Source organism: Volvox carteri (genome assembly GCF_000143455.1).
Source record: "Volvox carteri f. nagariensis unplaced genomic scaffold VOLCAscaffold_32, whole genome shotgun sequence".
Classification (NCBI taxonomy): domain Eukaryota; kingdom Viridiplantae; phylum Chlorophyta; class Chlorophyceae; order Chlamydomonadales; family Volvocaceae; genus Volvox; species Volvox carteri.
In genome coordinates, this window is record NW_003307575.1 from 311,600 (window position 1) to 333,655 (window position 22,056).

At 55.7% G+C, this 22,056-nt stretch overlaps 2 protein-coding genes across 2 annotated transcripts; one reads left to right on the top strand and one right to left on the bottom strand.

Annotated features, from left to right (window-relative positions):
* Positions 1–1,057: 1,057 nt before the first annotated feature.
* Positions 1,058–4,596, bottom strand: VOLCADRAFT_121096 (uncharacterized protein). Its single transcript, XM_002952810.1, has 6 exons — positions 4,469–4,596; positions 4,035–4,211; positions 3,562–3,672; positions 3,376–3,436; positions 2,405–2,709; positions 1,058–2,235 (listed from the first exon to the last, which is right to left on the bottom strand). Exons 1-6 carry the CDS (start codon positions 4,583–4,585, stop codon positions 1,654–1,656), a joined length of 1,353 nt encoding a protein of 450 aa, XP_002952856.1. The 5' UTR covers positions 4,586–4,596; the 3' UTR covers positions 1,058–1,653.
* Positions 4,597–9,408: 4,812 nt separating this feature from the next.
* On the top strand, positions 9,409–21,003 carry VOLCADRAFT_105682 (uncharacterized protein; the record flags this gene model as incomplete). The annotated part of the gene is made up of 25 exons (XM_002952740.1): positions 9,409–9,555; positions 9,639–9,748; positions 9,832–9,946; positions 10,059–10,379; positions 10,510–10,715; positions 10,820–10,898; positions 11,049–11,261; positions 11,359–11,432; positions 11,600–11,708; positions 11,840–12,433; positions 12,664–12,816; positions 12,943–13,657; positions 13,994–14,171; positions 14,492–14,628; positions 14,677–14,825; positions 15,286–15,348; positions 15,587–15,701; positions 16,073–16,101; positions 16,413–16,535; positions 17,139–17,291; positions 17,717–17,840; positions 18,806–18,903; positions 19,267–19,337; positions 19,762–20,477; positions 20,643–21,003. The coding sequence occupies 25 exons, from the start codon at positions 9,409–9,411 to the stop codon at positions 20,822–20,824; spliced, it is 4,974 nt and encodes a 1,657-aa protein (XP_002952786.1). The 3' UTR covers positions 20,825–21,003.
* Between the last annotated feature and the right edge of the window lie 1,053 nt (positions 21,004–22,056).

Here is a 22,056-nt window from a genome sequence, read left to right on the forward strand (position 1 = left end):
GGAAGGCTCAGGGCCCCCAATTATTATTGAAATAGCCCTGAGCCTCAAAAGTCATCCAATTAAGAGAATAAAAAAACATAGGTGATACCTAATCGTCCATCGGTGACCGCCGCTCTCGTGAGCATAGCAATTTGCCTGACACAATTCGCAAGAAGGGGTGATGTGCGCCAACAGAATCCCAACCTTTCCGTGGAATTCCCCGAGTAGCGAAACCCTGAAGGCGCCCCTTAAAGTCAACAACAACTCGACAAATGGCTCCTTCCGTAAGGGAAGGGCCAGGTATCAGTGCCGGGTTGTTTTTCATGTTTACAACCATATAGCGTCTCCCATGCTCCATGGCTGACACCGCAGCAAGAGCCACAACACCCCAAACACATTGTTGCACTGAGAGTGATATATTCGAAGCTTATGTTCGCGCATGCTTCTATACGCACGCACGCGCATGCAACCTCCTTGCCCCGACAGGCGTTGACGACTTCAAAAAATATATGTAGAGTATGCCTTGGGGTTTGCTAAGCCTGATTGTATTTACCTCATATTCGTATCCGGAATGGCCAAGGAACATCGCCCATGGCAGAAAACACTAAAAGAAAAAATGAGCGATTCGGGTGTGCAACAGCCTTGTTTGCATTAGCCCTTGGGAAAGAAAGGCACACAACATAAAATGAGGAAGACAGAAATTCCGATGCTTCGGGGTCTTGATAGTTACGGAAAAAACTAATGCATGGGGGTAGAGGTCGCGGTGCCACTGGTGCCTTCGACCATTACATCTCATGCACCAAACGATGAAATCCTGTTCTGGGTGTCGGCCCGCCGTGCTGTCCCAATTTGCAAAGCCAAGCCGGAAGCAATGGAAAGCGATGGCTCGGTGTGTAGAATATTGCAACATTGGATAGCGCTTGAGCTTTGCGCGTCAAACCTGACCCATTTGGGAGGTAAAGCCGGCCGCCATCGCACGTGGAGACGTCGCGTCATGCCCATGAGCACCCTTGAGGTAAACCCATAAATACAGCGCATACAGGAAACATGCAATACAGTTCATGCCATGCGGCAAATTGGACATGCTGCGCTTACAATCAGTTTCATCTGTTCACATCGAGAAAAGGAGCCGAAACCGCATTAGTTCACAGCGCAAGGCATAGAGAGGGACCAAGTGACTGAAAGCGTGCCCCAAGCAGGAAAAAGAATTAGCCACAAAGCAGCGCGACTCGCCAGCATTCACTGCTTTGCGCAGGGTACGCGTGGATAGCATCCGTGTAAAACGGCCGTTGCAAGGACTCATAACACAAAAACTTTTGGACACGTAGAACGATGCACGACTCCACGCTTGCCTCCACCGGTACCTGCTCTCAGCCAGATATGCGCCGACGGGTATCCACGATAAAACACCTGTTACATAGATTCATTAAGATCATTTGCGACATTTCAGCAAAACCGCAACGCTTGTGGCGAAGGCCACCATCATGCATGATAGAAATATGTGTGTAGTGATGCAGTACCCGACGAGCTCACCGAGCAAGCAGATGGACAACGCAGACAACACACAATATAGGACACTGTTCACATCTATAAACACTAACCACTCCAGTGCCGGTCATTGCAAGTAACGGAATAGCATGTCATGCCACCAATGCACGTTCCTCGTAGCCCAAATTACAGCTCGGTGTACGTCACGCCATTGGAGGCTTGCGTCGCCGCAGACTTGGAAATAGGACTATTACCCGGGGATGAAGAAACTCCCGTAGACAAGACCAATGGGCTGGGCACATACCCAATTAGGATACCCCCTTGGGCGCATACGTAGCCGCCCTCCCGCCCCAGACCCTGAGGCGCGCGGCGCTCCAACCATAACGCCAGGCCTATCCACCCTACAGCCAAAAGCACTAGCGGCACAATCCACTCCAGCCCGCTGCCGCCGCTAGCACGCCGCCATAGCATTATCCCGATCACAACATTGACACCGGCCATCAACGCCAGGCCTCGCCCGGTCCACCAGTGTACCAGGTTCCACATCCATCTCCGAGGAGTGTCGGGCTTGGGTCGCAGCATAGCAATCGCGATGTGTAGCCCGACAATTACCATCAGCGCGATGGCGAGGGTCATGTGGCTCTCCAGAAGCAGATCGGAGGCCATGCTTTCTTCATGATCGATACCCATGACCTCTTCTTCATCCTTGGAATTAAAGCTTGTCCACGGCAGGATGAAGCCCGTGACGATGAGCATGACGGCAACCATCTGCAACCAGGGCGGACAGCGCATGGAACTCTTGCAAGCGTTTCTCTTCATTGTCGACGTTTGCAATGCTCGCTTGCAAGTGGCAATAGGTCTGAGGTAACACCAGCCTCTAGGTTCTGCCTGCAACACCAGCCCAGAGCTAGTTAACAAGTGATGGCATTATGCCTACCTGGACAGCTCGATGAACCTGAAACCAGAGGCCAACGATGCTGATGGGCGCAAATACCCAGCGGTGGCGCGCGGCAAAGATACCGATGGGTACCAGCACGATCCAGCCTGTGAACTGCAATGCCCCATGGGATCGCATGTAGAACAACCGCTCCTGGAGTACCTCGTCCGACGGGCCGCTGCTCGTATTGGAAGGCCGCCACTGTCCGTCATCTGGGCCCCCAGCAGGAAGAGCAAAATTCACCTTGGCACTGCACAAGTAGTCCCTGCTGAAGCTGTGAGGCATGCCGAACTTGGCCCTAGATGCTGCGTCGCCAAGAAGTTCGTCCATAGGGCACGGCGGGGATATCTTGCACATGCATGGAAGGGCGTGCGTCCAGGGTACAGTACGTCACAGAACATGCGCATGTGCAGCTCCATCCTGCCACCTAATTTCACGCCTTTACAATCGCCAACCGGCAGTCATGCTCCGTTGCATCGATACGTCAGTGTGCCGGTAATAGCTTACGCAAGCACTATTACCGGCACCGCGGGGTAAGCCTCTGCAGCGCAGCAACTTACTTTAGGGGTTCGCTGTGAGCCGGGGTTACTACTTCATAGTCCCTGATACTCCTTGCGACCTCTTCTTAAACGTTTATTAGTAGCCTCATTCTTGCCCTCACTCATGGCAATGCTAGGAGTAATGGCTGCTCCCGTCTTTCCTGGCACCAGTGCCTCCAGGGCAATGTTTTCGTTTAATCTCTTTCATCCATTCACAATCAAGTAAAAACAGCACCCGTGTCTTATGCGCAAACGGGGCCGTCCATGTCCTTGCCTGCCTGGCGGGGTTTATGGATAATCTTCCTTAAACGTTGTGTATGGGCACTGTTTCCTTTAAAAGTGGATAGCTGAAATTGGTGCCACAGGTCCCAGCGAAGACTTAGCGACCAACGGACGTGCCCAACGAACAGGACAGCAGTCTGGCGCGCTCACCCGCGAAGTTCATGTCCATGTTCTCTTGCGTCGAGAGACGGATGCCGGCGCCTTGCCCGACCTGCAGCATGGACGGGCAGCGGCGCGGCGGAAAGTGCTCGAGCCAGGTGGTACACGAAGACAGCTGATGCTGTCATTCACGTGGCGATTGCATGGATTGACACTGGCGCGGCGAGCCCGCCGTACCTGTGAGATGTTGCGAGTGAAGCAGATGGTCAGCGCTGTGCTATTGGCCTCAGCGCGCGTGTTGGTGACGGTCACGGTGCTGTCCGGCAGCACATGGCTCGCGTCCTTGCCCTGACGAAGAAATAGGTGCGTTGTTGCATAGGCATTGGGATGTGGGGTGCAGAAATGAGTAGGATATGAGCGTCCCTGCGGCTTCACTAGCACAGCGGCTCGGCGACCGCGTATCGATGGGTCCCAAGCAAGGTGTGCCCAAGCAAAGTACCCTAATTTATAACTACGCAAAGGGGCAGGAGGTTTAAGGGTAAAGGCAAAGAATAAAGGTCACGGGTAAGCTCTAACCGACGTAAGCCCAGCCGCCGAAGATACTATCACGATATACCACGAGCCACGAGTGCCGAGCAAACTACGTTGCGTGCTTACATAATGGAAGGTAGCGCTCGTATGTTAGCCGCGGGGCAAGAAGCCGTACCTACCGTAACCTTGAAGGCAGCGATGCTATAATTTCCAGGGGAGCTGGGGATTTGGAAACCAATCACCGCGTCTGCGGGGCTCATCCTCCCTCCCTTGGTCGGCCAGCTCAGGGCTACATACTCCGTAAGATCCGTCTGAAGTGCTATGTGCAGCAGCTGGGACGAGTGGTCCGGCGCCGCCTGCAGGGGCGCCACGCAGGATGCAACGAGTCAACTCAACTGCTGTAGGACCATGCTTTACCAAGGTCAGGCCGGGCCAGGCCAGGGCGCCGTTGCCAAACCAAGGCGAATATGGGTCACATGCGCGTTGTGCTAGGGCTAGCGATGTGCCTGACAGAGGCTAATTTTCTGTCGCCCAGTGTCAAAGGAAACCGTACAAGGTGCCCTTTCGCAGCTGGCTTATTCATGCGGGCCCAGGCGTTCAGAGATGCGCTCACGGCGCCGCCCGCGTCGCGAGACAAACGCTGCATAGAGAACAGGAAGGCCATGAGCACTCGCAAACGGCCTTGCCATTCATGTCGACAGTTCGCTTGGTCTGGCAGTTTGGAAATCATCTCAAAGGGCCCTGCAACGATGTGAGGGTGGGTTCCCCGAGAAGTGCAGCTGATTGGGTCTAAAGCACTGATTGGTTCTTCGCCACATGGCGGCACACGGCGTTCGTCCATCCGGATTTGGCATCGCATCCCATTTTCGTACACGCCTTGTGCTATGACGTACGCGCCGTGAGACCAGCTGGGTGTTAAGCTGGCTGTACACAAACATGGTTTCGCACCGTTTCAAGGTAGGTGCACCCAACGCCTGAGGGGGGGATGCCGCCCAGGCTCCAGTGAATACGGATTCGCCCGCAGACCTGCACGGGGAGCCCCTTTTGCCAGGTTAGCAAGGAGCGGCTGAGGCGAAAGGAATGTGCACTGGATGCATCAGACATATATGCAAAGGGAAGACAAATTTGCGATAGTAATACGCCCGGGATCTAGGTAGAAGCCTTATAAGGACAGCCGGCACGTGCCCCCACGCGTCCGCGCGTTAGTTAGCCTTGTTGCCCCCACGAAGACCGCTGCGGACATGCGCAGATGATAGTTCCCGAACATTTGTATTCATTGCCGCGATGCATTCTCGCGATGGCGCTGCCCCTTGCGAAGGCCGCCTCACCAGCTGCGTGCATTGGTATCCGAGCCATGAGCGGGCGCACAAGTTATCGCTTAAGTTGACTTGCAATTGCCTATCCTGAAATCTTGTCGAGGCTGCTAGCTGCAAAACCTCCCTGCAAAAGGCGTGGGAGGACAAGCACAAACGCAGGCGCGGGCCCCCAAACTTAAAAAACCAAATAGTAATATGCATGATAAGCAGACATAGATTGTACGAGGCACTCGATAATCGAGCGCTGTCAGGGGCGGCGCGGTCTCCTCCTACACCATATACCTGTGCGAGTCGCGAAAGCTTTGTGCTGTAGATGGCGAAAAGAAAAATGAACTTGAATATAATAACACAATAATTGCGTAGGTTTGCCGGAGCATCTGTCAGGCGACTCAAAGTCTCAAAGTCTCAAAAGCAGTAACACGGAGTTCCTCAACGACGACGCATCTCCGTCCTAACCTCCAATAATAAATGGGAATCGAAGTGGGAAATTTGTACAGCCATTTCATGTAACGCAAAAGCACTGAAAGGCCCTGTGCGATGGCCCAAAACCATGCCGTACGCGTGCTGTGGATGTTTGCAGCTGATTATCTGGCGTGACTTGATTTCTGCGTCAGTTACTACCAAGGCTTTACTTCATTTTGCATTCTTTTGTTTGTTTCCAGAACGAGCGGCTAGCTTTTTTTGCTCGTATTGGCCGTACAAGATCGAGAACCTTGAAACAATAATGCCTTCCATGATGCCTAGCATCAAAGCAAGATTTTGTGTTTAGCCTACTATAGCAGCTGCGTGCATCTTAAGTCGAATGCTGCGTTCCTAAGTTGTTTCCTTTGGATATAATGCATCTCAAAACTGCCATCGTTGGACGTGACATTGAATGACATTGATTGGTGCAGCATGCGCCAATTTGCATTAAGACATGCATCTAGCACATCGAATCACATGCCACGCTGCCAGGCCCAGGTTCTAAAGCTGCGTGCCTTGGAAATGGAAAATTGAAAGTACACGGAATCGGATTTCTGGTAAACGAAGCTTAGTATGAGGTAATAACAATGTCCGTAGGCCGTGTGGATGCAGACGCTTCGATATGGCTGGGTCTAAAAGACGTACGGCGGAGGTCAATTTGAATGTGGCAATTTTCAAATGCCGCATGTATGTCATAATTTACCATTAACGATAAAAGGTTAATATTTTTGATGGCAAAGGCTACAGATGCCCAGTCATGGGCAAACGTCAAGGCGCATCCCAACCTCTTAGTTGGGGACACGTCGGACAGCATCCTTTGCAATAAGCTAAAGCTTTTAACCTACAAGTCCTTATCCTGCCTCGTTGCCTGTCGCGGTAGCTGCTTCATCTGCTTGAGGTCACGTGTTACGAGCGAACCTCGCGGCTGGGTTCACAGCGTTGAGTATATGCGCGGTCCAAAGCTCCAAACTAAGACGAGAAGTAAAGCAAGTACGAAAAAATCTGAGACAAGAACCAGCAAGAGGTGGAGGTAGCAGTCACGAATGAGTAGCCCAAACGCGTATTAAACAAGTCAAATTTACTAAGTTACTTTATCATCAAAGTTTCCCTCATATAAATTTGAAGTGTTACTAGCCAACCAAAAATTGGGCCACTCATTCTTGACTGGTACCAGGAGGAAGATAGGCCGACGCAGGAAGCAGAGACATTTTTAAGAGACCGCAAAGCTTCGAATATTCAGCATAAACGTTTGAAAACAAACGCAAACGAGAAGTCGGCGACCAGGACGACACAACCCCCTCAGAAGACAACCTCGGCACAACACCACCTCGACCACAACAAAGTCGCTAAACAGTACCAGAACCTCGGCAAGTAACCAGAAAGTATACCGCACGGACAACAAGAATCCGGACACTTATTTACACCACTCACCTCCGCCTTTATTCCTGGCAGCGCACCCCGAGCACAGCCGCAGCGCACTCCACAAGTCAGCCCAACCCAGCCCAACCCAGCCCAACCCACCGCGTTAAAGCGTGGAAAGCAGATGCTTCGTCTTGGAAGTCCGCAGGAACGTTCAGTAAACCTACGTAGTACGGAGGGATGCCCAGCGAAGGGTCGCCCAGCCCTTCCAAAAGCTGCTGCCATTTCGGACTCCGCCTTTGGGGGAGCAAAGCAGTAAGCCCTAAGCAACTTGGAAAGCACAGACAGGAAAGGAGTCCCGCGAGGCTTTAGGAGCAAGAGACTGGTGAGGTCGTGGACTACCGTTGAGGGGTCAGCTGGTGTTGCAAAGCTGGAACGACGAGTGTTTTTTGAGACGGCTTTGCGAAAAAAGTGGGAGACCCGTAGAGCCTGAGGGGCCCTTGTCAGCAGGACAGACACACAGTCCACCCGATCGAGGGCCGAAGATGCTGGCAGAAACGCCACTGACGGCGGCGGCGGCGGCGGGTAGTGCTTATGCTAATGTTGCTGCTACTAATGCTGATGCTGATGCTGCCGCCGGTGGTGGTGGTGGTGGTGGTGGCGAGACTTCAAGGACTGCACGGTCACAGACAGTGTCAGCAGCCTGCAGCTAGTGCGCGCCCGGGAATCCCGGGGCTGGGTAGAGCACTGACTTGCCGATAACCCGTATCCAGCCATGGGGTTCCCCTTGTCCAGTTTATAGTCCCATGTGCATAGGTGTCCCGTGATTTTGGTACGGCCTTGGTACGGCCTCCCGTTGGGCTATGGTCCCTCCGGACCGTTCCGCGCCGTGTCGTCCCTCTGAAGTCCCCAGAGCACAGGCGGCTGACCAGGTTAGTTGGGGCGCCATGATGTCGGGTCGGGGCCCCAGTATGCCCGTGTCCGCTAATAACTGAACAAGCCCGGAACGGTTGTTATGAAAGTGGACTTCTTATTGGGACCAACGCATCTTATTGGGGTGCGTAATTTTAATTTGTGCTGCGCACCTGCACGCTACACGATGTGGCGGTCACTAGCCAACGGCGTGCAAAGGGGTTTTCCCCGGATACCCTTCCGGTTCAACTCTCCATTTATGGTGGGGGATTTGCTTATGCGCTGCCCGATTTCCTGCCTTGTCGTGAGTGCAAGTTGAATGTCGTGAAACGCTAGCTGGCTTCGTGGAATGGCCATGCTGGCTGCCTTGGTGAGCACAGTATTGCACGGCGCTGGTCGTTCACGACCTCATGCTCTTAATCCCGAGTACGGCAGTACAGTAATCGTATTGAAGTAAATGGTCATGCAAGCCTTCCGTTGTGGTCTGGATGTAAGTTGCTGCTGAAGGCCGAGAGGCCAGCAGAGGCCCATGCAATCATGCACGTGATGCCATCTTGGCAAAGCGCCCTTGTCGGTTGCAATGGAAGGCTAATGCAGTTTCCAAAAACCCGTTTGCAATTCATTGTCTCGCCGAAGATCCTGTTCATACTGCTTTCCTGCCTTCCGAAGTTACATATCACTTACCATTTTTATAGGGCTTGGCCCTTCATGGACGCACTAAAGGCGCCAGTACCTGAGACTGCCTGAGAATTACGGCATTTGTAACCGCAAGCTGACTATCAGAATGGTCCAGTGGTTGATACGTTAGGATCCCAAGCTACTATCCAAATAGCAGCAGCAATCCTTTAAAGCGGCTATAAAATTCTTGATTGGGATACAGCTAGTAGTCATTCATTGCTCCTGGGGTGAGCTGCACCCAAGCTCACCGCAGGAGCTGCCAAAGGTCTGGTCTACTTCTGATGAAAGGTCATGTTGAGTAATTCTAAACATGTGGAATCCTTTCCAGCGCTCTATTGCGTAGCGTAAGTGTGCGCCAGACCGGCCGTAGGTACGAACAGTAGGTAGGAACTGATGGACCTCCGGACTTCAGCGAAGCAAAGTTTGATAAACTAAAACTTTAATAGTAATTAAAATCCAACGCAGGCTATTCTTGCGGTCCGACTGCCCAAACCCAGGAACAACGCAGCTTTCTGCCCTCTGGTAAATTATATATTTAATATTGGCGACCCCATTCTAAACACTGATAGGTTGGCTACGGATGTAACGCTGTTTTCTTAAGTGCAGGACGTTTTGGGACGAGAGTTTGGATGTGCCCCGTACCCTACTAAGGGTCCGTCCCTGCTTTCACTATTAACTCATAGTTACAGCATGGTAACGGTATACAAGGGGGCTATGGTAGTTACCATTATGTTCGAATGATTTAGCTCCGTACTAGTCCTCTACTTACAGGCTGCCAAAGTGGACAAGGCCGCCTGTCGTTGCATCATTCCTCCTCACAACCGCAATGAAAATCATTCTAAAGTGCTGCTTGGGTCAACCTGATGCTACTGAAAGTAGTTCCGATACCCAGCATCTGACAGCACGAGCCATCACCTCAACAAGGGACCCTAGTATTAGGCGTAGGAGTACGCCCGCTTCAGGTCTGACACAAGTGAGTATTGGGCTGGCTTCAAGCTGCCATTAGTGTGTTAGGGTTGAGTTTTTACAAAAACTTCCTCCATGGCCCTCACGCAGGCTTGCGCAGTGGCATGCGCAAGCTTGCCGATAACGTCATGCGAACAATGGCCTCAACGGATTTTGAGCGCGCTGTTAAATTTGGAGGCATCGCTCCGTTGCTCAGCCCGGTGGGAAAGCCAAAGCGGCAAAGCGCTAACCCATTCCGCTAATTCCTATACTTAACATGACATCGAGTCATTTTTATCTCCAGGCTAGTCGTTTACAGCTCAGAGGGTTTGCCTTGGATCTTCGCGCCAATCGACTGGCTCGCCGAGGAGTCAGACCGACTAACTCTTACGCATCTTGCCGACGTGCTCGCGCATCAGGTAATATATCGGATGCATAAGCTGATGGGTAGCGTTCGTAAGGCGGTTATTCTGAGTCGCAGCCCCTTGCTTGTTTTACCCTGTCATGCAACACCACGGTCTGCACGTGCAGGCGGACGACGCTGTTGCCGTTGTAAGGCACTCCAGGGATCCCACCCACAGCATATGCCAGGTAATATCATGGTCTCCGGGCCAGGCGCTTGTCCTGGAGCCCGCCGACCATCTTGCGCTGCCCATCTGCCAGCCCGGAACGCACACCAGAGCGGCGCTGCTACTGAGCTGGGATCGGCCAGCTGAAAGGCCTCCCTGGAGTGGGGAGAAGCACGGCAACACTGCATTCTCGGCGTCGGATCTTAAGGAACTTCGACGCCTTGCGCAATTCCTGGGATATGGACTGCTGGGGGATCCTCAGCACGCCAGATACATGCAGCTCGTGAGTACTCCGGGTGTGATGTTGTGGTGCCGCGGCGGGTTCACGACATATGAGCCACGTGCTTGCTCCACAAGATTGTGCATCTGAACCGGTCCAAACCTCCCTGGAGATGTCCCCTCCCCTGTCCCAGAACGATAGCTTGTTGTGGACTTGTGGTTGGTTGGGTGGTGACCAGTTTCCTAATTTGTCGCTTTCAGCAGCCTTCGTTGTTTTTCGAAGCCGTTGCGAAGACCGGTATTCCCCGGATCCACGACCATATAGCGAACGTGGCATGAAGGCCTCCTCGAATGCGTACATCATGCTTGCCACTTCCGCGTCGCCAGCACCAGCGCCAGGGTCAGCAATACGAATCTAACGCGCTGATGCCGTACTTGCCGTGGTACAACTTTGCGTGTCGTTTAGGTGTGCCGGAGTTTGGCACTCATGCCCTCCGCTCCCAGCCTGCACGACCTCATCTTGACGCTGCTGGACGGCATCCACGACCTGCTGCTCACCAAGTTTGGGATCCAGTTCCAGCCCGTACTCGCTGCTGTACATGGAGCCCCGGCGCCCGCCGTGCTCTTTGCGCAGCGGCCCAGCGGCGGTGGTGGCAGCGGCTGCTGCAGCGGCGGCGGTGGCGGTGGTGGCGGCGGGCTGTTGCGCATGTGTGGTTCCGATACACCGGCACAGATGGCGGCCCTGCTCCAAGCCTACGGGTCGACCCCCGGTGGGCCCTCACCTCGAACGAACGGCGGTGCGGGGGCAGGGGCGCTGGACACCACGCAAAGCATCGGCACTCAGCTGACTGGCAGCGGCGGCTGCACGCGACAGGATCCCTCGCGTGTTCGTGCCATCAAGACCTCTCTAGCTCACACACTACTGCTACAAGCTTCCAAGTACGGCGTGCGTACGTACTATCGTAGTATTACCGTGCTATAACGTACAATAGCGTCGACAGAGCGGAAGGCCTTGTCGTACTGCCGCCCTCCTGCCCCTGTAGCACTCTGGTGGTGGATGGGTAATTGGTCGCGACGGTGGTGTTCTGCAGGCGGAGGCTATTTGCGGGTGGTGGTTGTGGGTGTAGCTGTGGTAGCTGCTATTGCTGGGACAGCTACGCGTTTAAACGCGGGCACATGGACCTTTACGTCTGGCATGAGGCTCCGGGGTTGTTGCCGGGCTGGGAGAGGCGCCCCGCCGTTAAGACGCACGGACACGCTCCGGATGTGTGTGTTTTGCTGCAGGTCAACCTGTACTTCACCGTCGCCAATGCGTGAGGCAGCTGCCACACGGGATGCATCCTGCCGTTTCAGCCAGCGAGCGAGCACCAATGATGGCGGATGCTCGCGGGCGGTAGGTCCGGCTGGGGGTCGGGTCGCTCCTGCCCTGGTGCTTGCTAAGGGCGTCCAACAAGAACACACAAAGTACAAGGACTCACAGATCCCTCCGCCCCACCTCTCGGTTGTGCACTTTGTACGGCACAGGATCTTGCCAAGTCGAACATCAGCGGAACCTCGAATGCCCGAGGCTGCTTCGCCGCCGCCGCCGCCGCCGCCTCCATGCGATCCCCAAGCCGTACGGCCTTCATTGCGTCGGTCATCGTCCCGAACGCCAGCTCGCACGTGCTCGAGGACCAGCAGCCCTGCCGGGATGTACTCGTGTGCAGCAAGCTGGCAGGCGGGAAGGTCGGCTCGATTCTGCTCATGGCGGAAGCTGCTGCAGGACCAACAACACCGCTGGAGCCGCACCAGCAGCTACCTATGATGCAGCAGTCGCCTCTTAGTGCAACAAACCCTAAGTGCAATAGCGGCGGTGCCGCTGCGACGGTGGTGGGGCCGCAGACGCCGCCGGAAGCAGCGGCAGGTGATGCAGACGCAATGGTAAGCACAGCTCGCAGTAGCGGTGGTACCGGAGGGCGCAGCGGCTCGGTTTTGGCGGCCACGGCGCCATGGGCGGCTACGGCTGCTGCCGATGCACGGCATGTGCCGTACCAGCTGGCGCTGTACCTAATCTCGAGCGAGTTGCTGCCGGCAGGAGTATTGAAAATGATCGCGGATGAGCTTCAAGCGCTGCTACCGGTATGAGGGTTCACGTGCGGCCCGCGTCTACATCAATACGGACCGATGCGTTGAGAGGGATTGCGGATGATACAGGATGGTAGCCAGAAATGCTGAACGGGGTTATATTCCATCCTAGCTGGTGGGAGGCAGCTCTGTTTGGTGCCGGTTCGCGTGGGGTTAGGCGCCACTGCTGCCCCCCTACAGTTAAGAAATATTATGTCAGCCTGATCTGTGGAATCGCTCCTTAGGGTTTGGATGAAGGGCTACCCCCTCTAAAATGGAAGGAAACGCTGCCGCACCCTGATGGTGAAGGCTCCATTGCAAGGGTCCCTAGGCCCCCTAAGAGCCTACCAGCGGAGCTTCCTTTTGCCGTTTACTATAGCCGCACGCTTCCCATGGAGGTAAGGATATGTATAATGTGCGCCGGCAGGCGGCAATGACTTGCGGCAACTGGCCATTGCCGCCTCCTCCTCCGGGCCTCCCATGACCCTCGCCCTTGCACGTGTCCTTGGTGCGACTCCACGAAGATGTTCTTCGGGACCTGGCGAACGGCACTGTCGAGCTTCGAAACCAGCAGCCTAAGTTGCATGGCGGCGGACTGGCGGCGCCTTCAGGAGCAGCTGCTGGGCCAGCCCTTGGGAGTGGGTGACGGCACTTCCATCGGCACTTGTGGCATCGCTGGAATGACCCGCGCTTCAGTCGCGGGCGGCTGCGGTAACACTGCCGCCGCCGCTGCTGCAGCGGCGGCGCAGCTGCCGCCGGCTCTGCCGAACCCAATACTCGAGTCCGCCAGCAACAGCCCTCTATCTCCCGTCGCCGCAGCGCGATCAGCTGCCTCGACCCGGCTGTTCAAATGCAGTGTTCCAACGTCACCAGTGCCGGCGCCAGTACCGGCCAATAACGCTGCCAGCACGCCGCCGGCGTATTGCAGCGGCGGTGGCGGCCTACTGCCGTCAGCTGCGTGGGCGGCGTCCCGGGACCCTCTGAGCCGCGATGCCGCCGTAAGCAGTCAGGGCGGCGGGTCGATCAGAAAAGGCTTTCTGGCTCTGCTGACGGCGCGGGATGACTTGCAGTACGCCCAGTCGATGCCCGGATCGGCGGCGGCGGGGAGGAGGGACGGCTCCTCCCATGGCGACAGTGGCGTGCGGAGCTTGGGAGCGGTATCCGGAAGACCGCCGTGTAGTCCCACCACCGACGGCCCTGCTCTGATGGCGATGGCGGCAGCTTCTGGCACCCGTACAGGTACCATACTATAACTTTGCCTAGGAAAACATATGCATATGTACGAAGAGAGAAGAAACATAGCCAACGAGAAAGAGCTATTGTCTAAGAGTAGGGACTTGCTGTATCAGCGCTCGCAACGGAGGACGCACCTCTACGTCCGCGCTTTCCCCTTGGCCGCGCTTAGCCGCTGGTCACATAGCTTAATGTTCCAGCCTGGCAACCTCCTTGCTCTCCTTCCCTTGGCCCAGCCCTTTACCTTCACCTTTTCCCAAACTGCCCCACCCTCGCTTCCCTAACCCTCGCTCGATCCAGTTCCCATCCCCACCTCTTCCCGCTCGCCGCAACGTGTCGCAGGCTCCGCCACGTTGCCGCTGCCCCAGGTGGGCAGCGGTGCCGCTGCCGCCTTACTGCACCTGGACTGGGCGCCCCGGGTGACGCTGGAGAAGCCCGCGGGGGCCGCCGCACTGGACATGCTCATCACCAGCATGCGGCAGGGACTCACCGCTGCGGGTGCGGACGAGCAGGGCGAGCAGTGAGTTCTGGGAACCACGCGCGCGGGTGCAGGCATGGAGGGAAGGCGGGCCGGGGGGGATCCCGCGGAGGGAAGGTGGGCGGTTCAAGTTACTGTCCGCCGGTTTGTATGAGCTTGGGGATCACGGCGTCTCAGGAATCCTCAAGCACCGCTTCAACCTGAAGGCGGAAATTCCGTTGCTCATCTCGTCATGGGCAGCAGGCCTCCGAGCCGCATGGTAGATGCAAGTCCGCCCTTCGCTTTCCTTGACCCTTCCCCGCCCTTCCCTTACTTCCTCCTCATTTCAATTCCGCTTTTTCCTTCCTCCTTCCTCACCTCAGAGCCCTTCGAGCCCAGGACCTGGCCGCGGTGCAGCTTCTGGAGGTGCTGGGACGAGGAGGCCAGGGTGTGGTCTTCCGGGGCAGTCTACACGGACTGGAGACGGCGGTCAAGGTGCTCACGGACCCAAGCTGCAGCGGTGCAGGCGGCGCTGCTGGCGGTGGTGGTCCTGGTGCTGGTCCTGCAGGGGAGGCGCGCGGGGCAGCGGCTGCGGCGGCTTCAGCTGCGGCGGCGCAGCCGGGGGCACCAGCGGCGGATGGCGAGGCTGCCGGCGCCCGCAGCGGCAACGACACTTGGAATGTGGACACCAAGGCTGGGGAGGCACGCATGCGCCAGGTGGGTTGAGCTGGAGAGATGGAGGGATGGAGCAGACCGCGCCGTACGGGTTCCGTACGGGTTCCTTGAGCACGCCTACAGCTTTTCCAGGCTGTAGGAAAGGTTGGAAGGGGTAGGGGCCCGGTGGGTATGGAGGTACGGGCGACTGTATGAGGTTGAAGTAATGCACAGCCACCGAGGCACCTGCTCTGAGGTGGGAGGAGTAACGCTAACCCGCTATTGTGGAATAAACTGGGGCAGTGACGGTGCCGGGGCGGTGACCTCTCTGGGGCGACTCCGGACCGGAGCTTGGTAGGTCCTCCTTGCCATTCTTCGCGTAGGTGCCTCGTTGTTGGCTACCGTTGCTGCTACTGCTGCTGCAGCTTGCGTACTGCGGACGCTGGCTCGACCGGTGATGCTGTTGCAACTGCTTGTGCTAATTCTAACGCTAATGCTAATGCTACGGTGGATGCTGATGCAGGCCAAGCGAGGTGCCATGGAGGTGGCTGTCATAGGCACCCTGTCCCACCCCTCCATCGTCCAGGTAGGGAAGCGCATGGGAGCGCGAATGTGCCGGTAGGGAAGGTGGCATGTGTGATGGGCCCCCTCCACAACCTCCATCACCTACTCCGCCCCTCCACAACCTCCATCACCTACTCCGCCCCCTCCACAACCTCCATCACCTACTCCGCCCCTCCACAACCTCCCTCACCTACTCCGCCCCCTCCACAACCTCCCTCACCTACTCCGCCCCCTCCACAACCCCCCGCTAACGGCTTTAGGTCTATGCGACATTTTCCGGCGTGGTGGTGGTCCGGTGCCAGTACCACGACTCCCCCCACACGGAGATGCGGCTGTGCTATCCGGGTGATGACCTCCTGGCAGGGAAGGATCCAGGTACGCTGCACCTTGTTAGTGGACTTGTTTACGTGTGAGTAATGAAGATACGAGGGCTGAAGATAATCTGAATGCGGTCCCGGCCGGGGTTTGAACTGGAGATTCGATGCTTAATGTTCATGGCTATGTGCATCGTTCATTGTGTAACCATGTATCACTATTGAGGGCCTCGAGTTCATTGCCCATGTCGGGTCGGAGGGAAAGCCACGCTTTATTATTACCAGAAACCTCCGCATCGCGTGACTTGGTAAGGGGATATCCGACACTCACTCAAACTCTCCACCGCCCCCTTGCCTTCCCAAACACATCCGGCTTCTTCTGCTGCCCGTCATCGTCCCCCCTCGCGCCATGCCCCCCGCCTGCTGCGGTAGGTCCCCTGAACCAAGTCATCTGTCTGGAGGTGAGGCCACTGCGTAACCCCCGTGAAGCCCTTTGTGGCCTTTTGTAACCTTGCGATGGTATGATGAAAAATACAGTGCACGAGTCCAGGGTGGAGAAAAAGGATTCCAGGGGTAAGGACAAGAAATTGGCTCAAGGAATGGCGTGGAGGGAGGAGATCCGGACGCAGTATAGGTTGGGAGTTCGGTCATGTGGGGTCTCCTTCAGGCCGACCAAGACTGCCGCAGTGCGGCTGCCGGCAGTCCGACTTATCCGTCACGCTATCGTCTCACTCTTCTGTGTTGCTCAAAATGTGTATATTCTGCCGTGCAGTACTGTGATGCCGGCACGTTGCTGACAGCTGCCCGAGCTGGCGCCTTCCGGCTGCCATTCGCCCTGCCGTCCAACGGGGCAGCATTCCCAGCACTTGTTCCCCTGTACAAGAGCCTTCTGGAGGTGCGTGGCGCGGGCATGGCATGATTATCCTGAGCAAACAGGAGTCATGCGTTGGTTTAGAAACAGCCTTTTTGGCTGTCGAGCACTAAGGGTTTTGTCTGTTAAACAGCACCGGCAGATTCCGTTGGGTGCGGAACCTGAGCGATCCACTGAGAAGTTGACTAGGGTGACTGGATGAGGGTGCCCCGAAATACCGGGGAAGGCAGGGTTTCGCAGGGTAGCTGCCACGGGCGAAGATATGAACCCCCTGTTAGAACAGAAGAGCACCAGCAAGCTGCCCGGAGGTCGCCTCACTAGGCAACATGTTGCTGACATTCTACCTGCTAGCCGGCCTGTAGGGAATCGATGAGCGGTAATCGTAGTGGGAGCCGAGCGTATTAATTAGCCCAAACGCGCAGACGTGCAGTCAATTGCTCCCTCCACGTTCCGCCTTCACGCACATCATCATAACCTTTCCGGCCTTGAGCTGGTGCAGACAGGCAGGCGAAACCTTAAGGATAGCCTAAACAAGCCAGCCATGCCCGGTTTCCCGAAGGGCCGCGCAATGCAACGTAGTGGATGTGGCCCTGCTCTTACCGATGCCCATGTCCGTGCCTGACCCAGCTCCCGAATTCAAATCTCCATGAGCATTTGCCATCGCAGGTTTCCCTAGCACTTCGCTACCTTCACGCCCGTAAGTTGGTGCATTGCGATCTGAAGGCGGCGAACGTCCTGCTCAAGAGCAGCAACAGGGACCTCCGGGGCTGGACCTGCAAGGTACGGCACTCATGCCCTGTACACGAGCTTTAATCCTGGTTTTGAAAATGCTGTGTGGACGTGTCAGACGTCTTAGGGGCTTCAGCGTTGAAACCCGCGCAATGTTCCCCTTGTCACATTCCTGATGAAGCCGCGCAGGGTTATTTACCGCTTGCGTGGTCCGCTGTGGCCATGGGCTTATGTCCCCCTGACTGATGGACTGGCGACGCCGCCAGCCGCCTGCCCAGCTTGCTGTCGGCGGGCCCTTTCCCTGAGGGGCACATGCTCACCCCTGGTCACCCAAGCCTGTCGCCAGGCCAAGGCTGCCCTACTGATGCTATGGTCAAAGGACGGGTCGGATGTCTTCTTTGAATGAATGTCGTTTCAAGGATTGTTGGCCCACTATCATTTATGTCGTACACTGCCTGCCGTGTGGTGACCCGCAGCTGTCGGACTTTGGGTGCGCCCGGATGCTGACGGAGACAGACCCTAAGGGCGGGGCCGACGGAGGGGGTCCCGTGGGGTTTCGTACGGCAGCTCCCGTCGGCACGCTGGCGCATATGGCTCCAGGTACGGGTTAATGGCGACGGTAATTGCCGTTACTGGTTTGTATGACATCTCTGACAACGCCGGTGGGGTTGGAAACTAGGACCGGTTGCTGCGGCCACTGGTTTGGTAGTAGGGTTACCGACTGTTGACAAGCAAGGATAACTTGAATGATCGCCATATCGGCACCTGGCCAACCTTTGTATTTCTATTTGTTTTATCCAGGATGCGAGTTTCCGCGCGAATATTGTGAACAAGGTTCTCTAGCGTGTTTTCCACATACATCAAATCTGAAAATGCACACATGGGCAGTTCGGCTGAATCTTCTCAGAGTGGTTCACATGTCGAGTTGAGCTTTGCAAGTCGTTTGTGTGAGCTTCATTTTTGCCAGCTTAGTATGTATTGCCGTTCTTTTTTTACTAACGTTCTGGCCTTACTTGCTGTCCTGCCCACACGGGGCCAAAACGTCGCGTGTTGGCGACTGGTGAATGGCGATATTCCGCAATGGGCCACCGACAACTAAAAAGAGTGCTTCATTAAAAGTAAGATCTATTGGCGGATGGGTGCCTCTCTCTTTGGATAGAGACAGAACGGTGAAGAAATTTTTTTCTGCTTCTTCTAAAAAGAATTTTAATTTTTTCTGATAAGCATGTAGTTAGTACTCGTGTCAACGTGGGATCTAATTGTCACGGGGGACCCGAATCGGAGGGGATGCGTTATGCAACTCTGCTGAATGACGGCACGCTCCCGCCCACTTGATACCTCCGTTTCCTACTTGAGCAAAAACTCGGCAAGCCATCTCCCTGTACAGCCTGCACCCCCCCATGAACCGAATTGTCTGTGCTTACCAACCTACTTACCAAATTATCTACTAACTAATTACCCAACTAATTACCTGACTAATCACTTGACTAATCACTTGACTAATTACCTACCCAACCACCCACCGTACCTACCTACCTACCTACCTACCTATCTCGTGAACGCAGACAGCCTGCTTACGACGTCTGTTGACGTGTACAGCTTTGGCGTACTCATGTGGGAGTTGTTGATGTGCACTACGCCGTACGCAGGGATGAGCGCAAAGGTGCGGTAACGTCAGGAAACCCAAGGGCAGACCAAACCATGCACAGCAGCAAGTTTGCGGGTCAGGTCTCAGACCCTTTGCGGTTCATCGGCATCGGGTATTTAAATTTGGATTGTTACAGAGCGGGAGGCTTCTGGGCCATATTTGAACACATTGTCATTTCTACGATTTATCATACCATACAGCACCATCCACCATTACCACACTGTACTACCCCATACGAACTGGAAGTCCAAGGCGGATATAAGAGGAAAACCTTGATGTGTGCAATGGGCCCTGCTACCGTACCTTGGCAACGGTACTACGATTGCCGTGACGTACGACACCAACAAGTACTCGTACCGCCCATATATGGCCTAACAGGATATTCCTCGCCAAGTCATACGACACCACCTTCGCCCCACCTTTCATCCGCTAGCGCCGCCCGATTACTGGTGAGGAACACGACACGTGTACACACACGCACGTCTCCACTTGCACACCAATGCATGCATACATGCATACATATTACTGCGCTGGGGCTTTCATGCGTGCGATGTTCTTTCCTTGAAAGCACATCAACGCACAAGCATGCAAGCGCATCTTATGTACATTGTTTTGCACCCACGCACCAACACGCACCATCAACACGCACCACGCACCAACACGCACCATCAACACGCACCACCCACCCATGCGCACCATCAACATGCACCATCAACATGCACCACCCACCCATGCGCACCATCAACATGCACCACCCGCACGCATGCCGCCCGCTGGCTTTTGCTTTGCATGACTTCGGTGTGACACCGTCGGGGCTGCGACCGCGGCTAACAATGCTTTCCGTCGCCATCCCTCGGAACGTGCATACTACAGCGCCCTCGCCGTGCGCTGCTGGTCAGCAAAACCCGAGCGTCGTCCGACAGCCATGGAGCTGGTGGGCGAGCTCGAGCACTTGCTGGCAGCAGCTCAGGCCTCCGCAGAGCGGGAGGCGCAAGTCGCCGCGGCCGCGGCTTCAGCGCGGAGTGGGACGTCGCGCGCTGCCGTCGGCGGCGCCTTTGACGGCTCACGACGGAAACCGCTGCCCGATCTCGACGGTGGCAAGGTGCTGCTGCAAGCACCACAACGACCGCAAACACCGCGTAATCTACAACAACGGCAGCTTCCCGCACCGGCGCCCACACCGGCGCTCGCGCTCGCACCTGCACCGGATTCTGCTGTTGATGCTGCTGCATCGCAGGAAGGTCTTGCTGCGGCGGCCAACATTCAGACAGCCGCCCGTCGACTGCTGTTGCAGCCTCGTGAACAGCAGCTGCAGCAACAAATGCGAACCCCACCGCCGCCGCCGCCACATCACCCGCAGGGTCAGCTGCAGAAGCAGCAGCAGGCCACAGCCGCGCCAACCCACCCAGGACGACCGAGTGTCGGGGACACACAGCTGCAGCAGCAGCGGGGCGGCCAATGTCAGGGATCCCAGGGGAAGGAAGTGGGGTCTGAAGTGCATGGCGCTTGCGGCCTGGGCAGTTTGCAAAAAGCGGGAGATTCGGTCTCCCGTACACCTACACAAGGCCCGCAGGCAGACGTGCTACCTGGTGAGGGAGGCCCGGATGTGGTCACGGCTAGTTGCGGCGAGGGCGGCGGCGGCAGCAGCGGCGGCAGCAGCGGGAGCGGTGGCAGGCTGGGCAGTCCCGAGGCCCCAGGGTCGGCAATTTGCCTGTTACCCTTTACGAATCAAGACACCGTTTGACATGGAACAGAAGGAAAAGCATGCCCTGGACTGATGAATGATGGTGTGGGCCTGCTAGCAATGACGTGCCCCTTGCCCTTGCCCTACGATGTTTTTTTGGACGGCGCTCATACGGCATGCAACGTGTACGTGTGGCCTGATAACAGGTTTGGTTACTTGTCGCTGCGGCAGCGAATTACTGGTGCAGGTTGATGATATTTCTTATTCCTTATTATTCGTTTTGCCGACAAGAGAATTTTTGGTGTGCAAGAGTAGATGTGCGCTAACAGGCTTTCCCCCTCTGCGAGCTGAGGCGAGGTGCTGATGATAAGTTACATGCTATATTAGCGATGAGAGCATGGACTTGAAGACTTGGCGTTTTCACACGCAACATTAAAGGTCCCGGACGATGCTTAGGTCATGTTCAGTAGGTTGTCCAGATCTGTACCTATGTTAGGGCAGAGACCCTTATCAAGACGATAAGGGATCAGCCCCGTAGATCAGCCCGTGGGTGCTACCCAACGCATTTTTTACGCGTCCTGCAGCTTTCGATGGGTTGTCATGCGGAATGCGTGGATACTACGTTTTCTGCTGCCTCGCCGTAGATTACTGGGGTTGGACGGCGCGCGACATATCTATGGCCTCTGGTCTTGGTTGCTCAGAACCGAATTATATATTATGTTATTGTTTCCTGCCAGGTGTACTGGTGGGTTGTACTGGTGGACATTGGTCGAATTGAGGTCTGCACACGTCTTGAGGGCAGCTGGAGGGCAGTAGCAGTATCGCTGCCGTTGCTACCGTTGCCCTTGCTGCATTGCAAGGTTGCCTTTGGCATTTGTATGAATAGCTGGACTTTCACTGCAGGCTGGAAGGTTTCCATGCTATTCTATGCATTTATACGTTCATGCGTCATGTTTCACGGACAGAGAGGGACGGCACGTGCCGGCCTCCAACCTGATTCAAGGGCCTTCCAGGCAAGATGCCGATTTATGTTATCTAAGGGTTTTCGGGTTTTGCTTGGATGCCCTTTGCTTGGGCGCCTTTCTCGTTTTGTGTTGGCCAGCAGGGACCCATGAATGAAGCCCATGGCCGCTGGTGAAAAATGATCGAAACAGTGCAGCGCGTAATGCGCGGGCGGAGTCATTGCGTTAGGGGTACTGTATTGAAGATTTCCCTGTCTAGGTGTATCATCGTCTGCCGCTCTCTGCCTGGGCTGCGCCCGACAGTAGAACTGCGATGGATGTGATTTGATTTGATCTATAACTGACGCCTTGCGGCAGCGGTATGATGGCTGGCAACCGCATGGTGGATCTGAGATCTCTCCGGCCGCATACATACCCCACGCCTGTTGTCATGCGCACCAGTCCGGTACCCAACCTGCTGATACACCTGGTTTCAACCCAATTGTGGCCGCAGTATGGCCGTTGCCGTGTGCTAGAGCTACT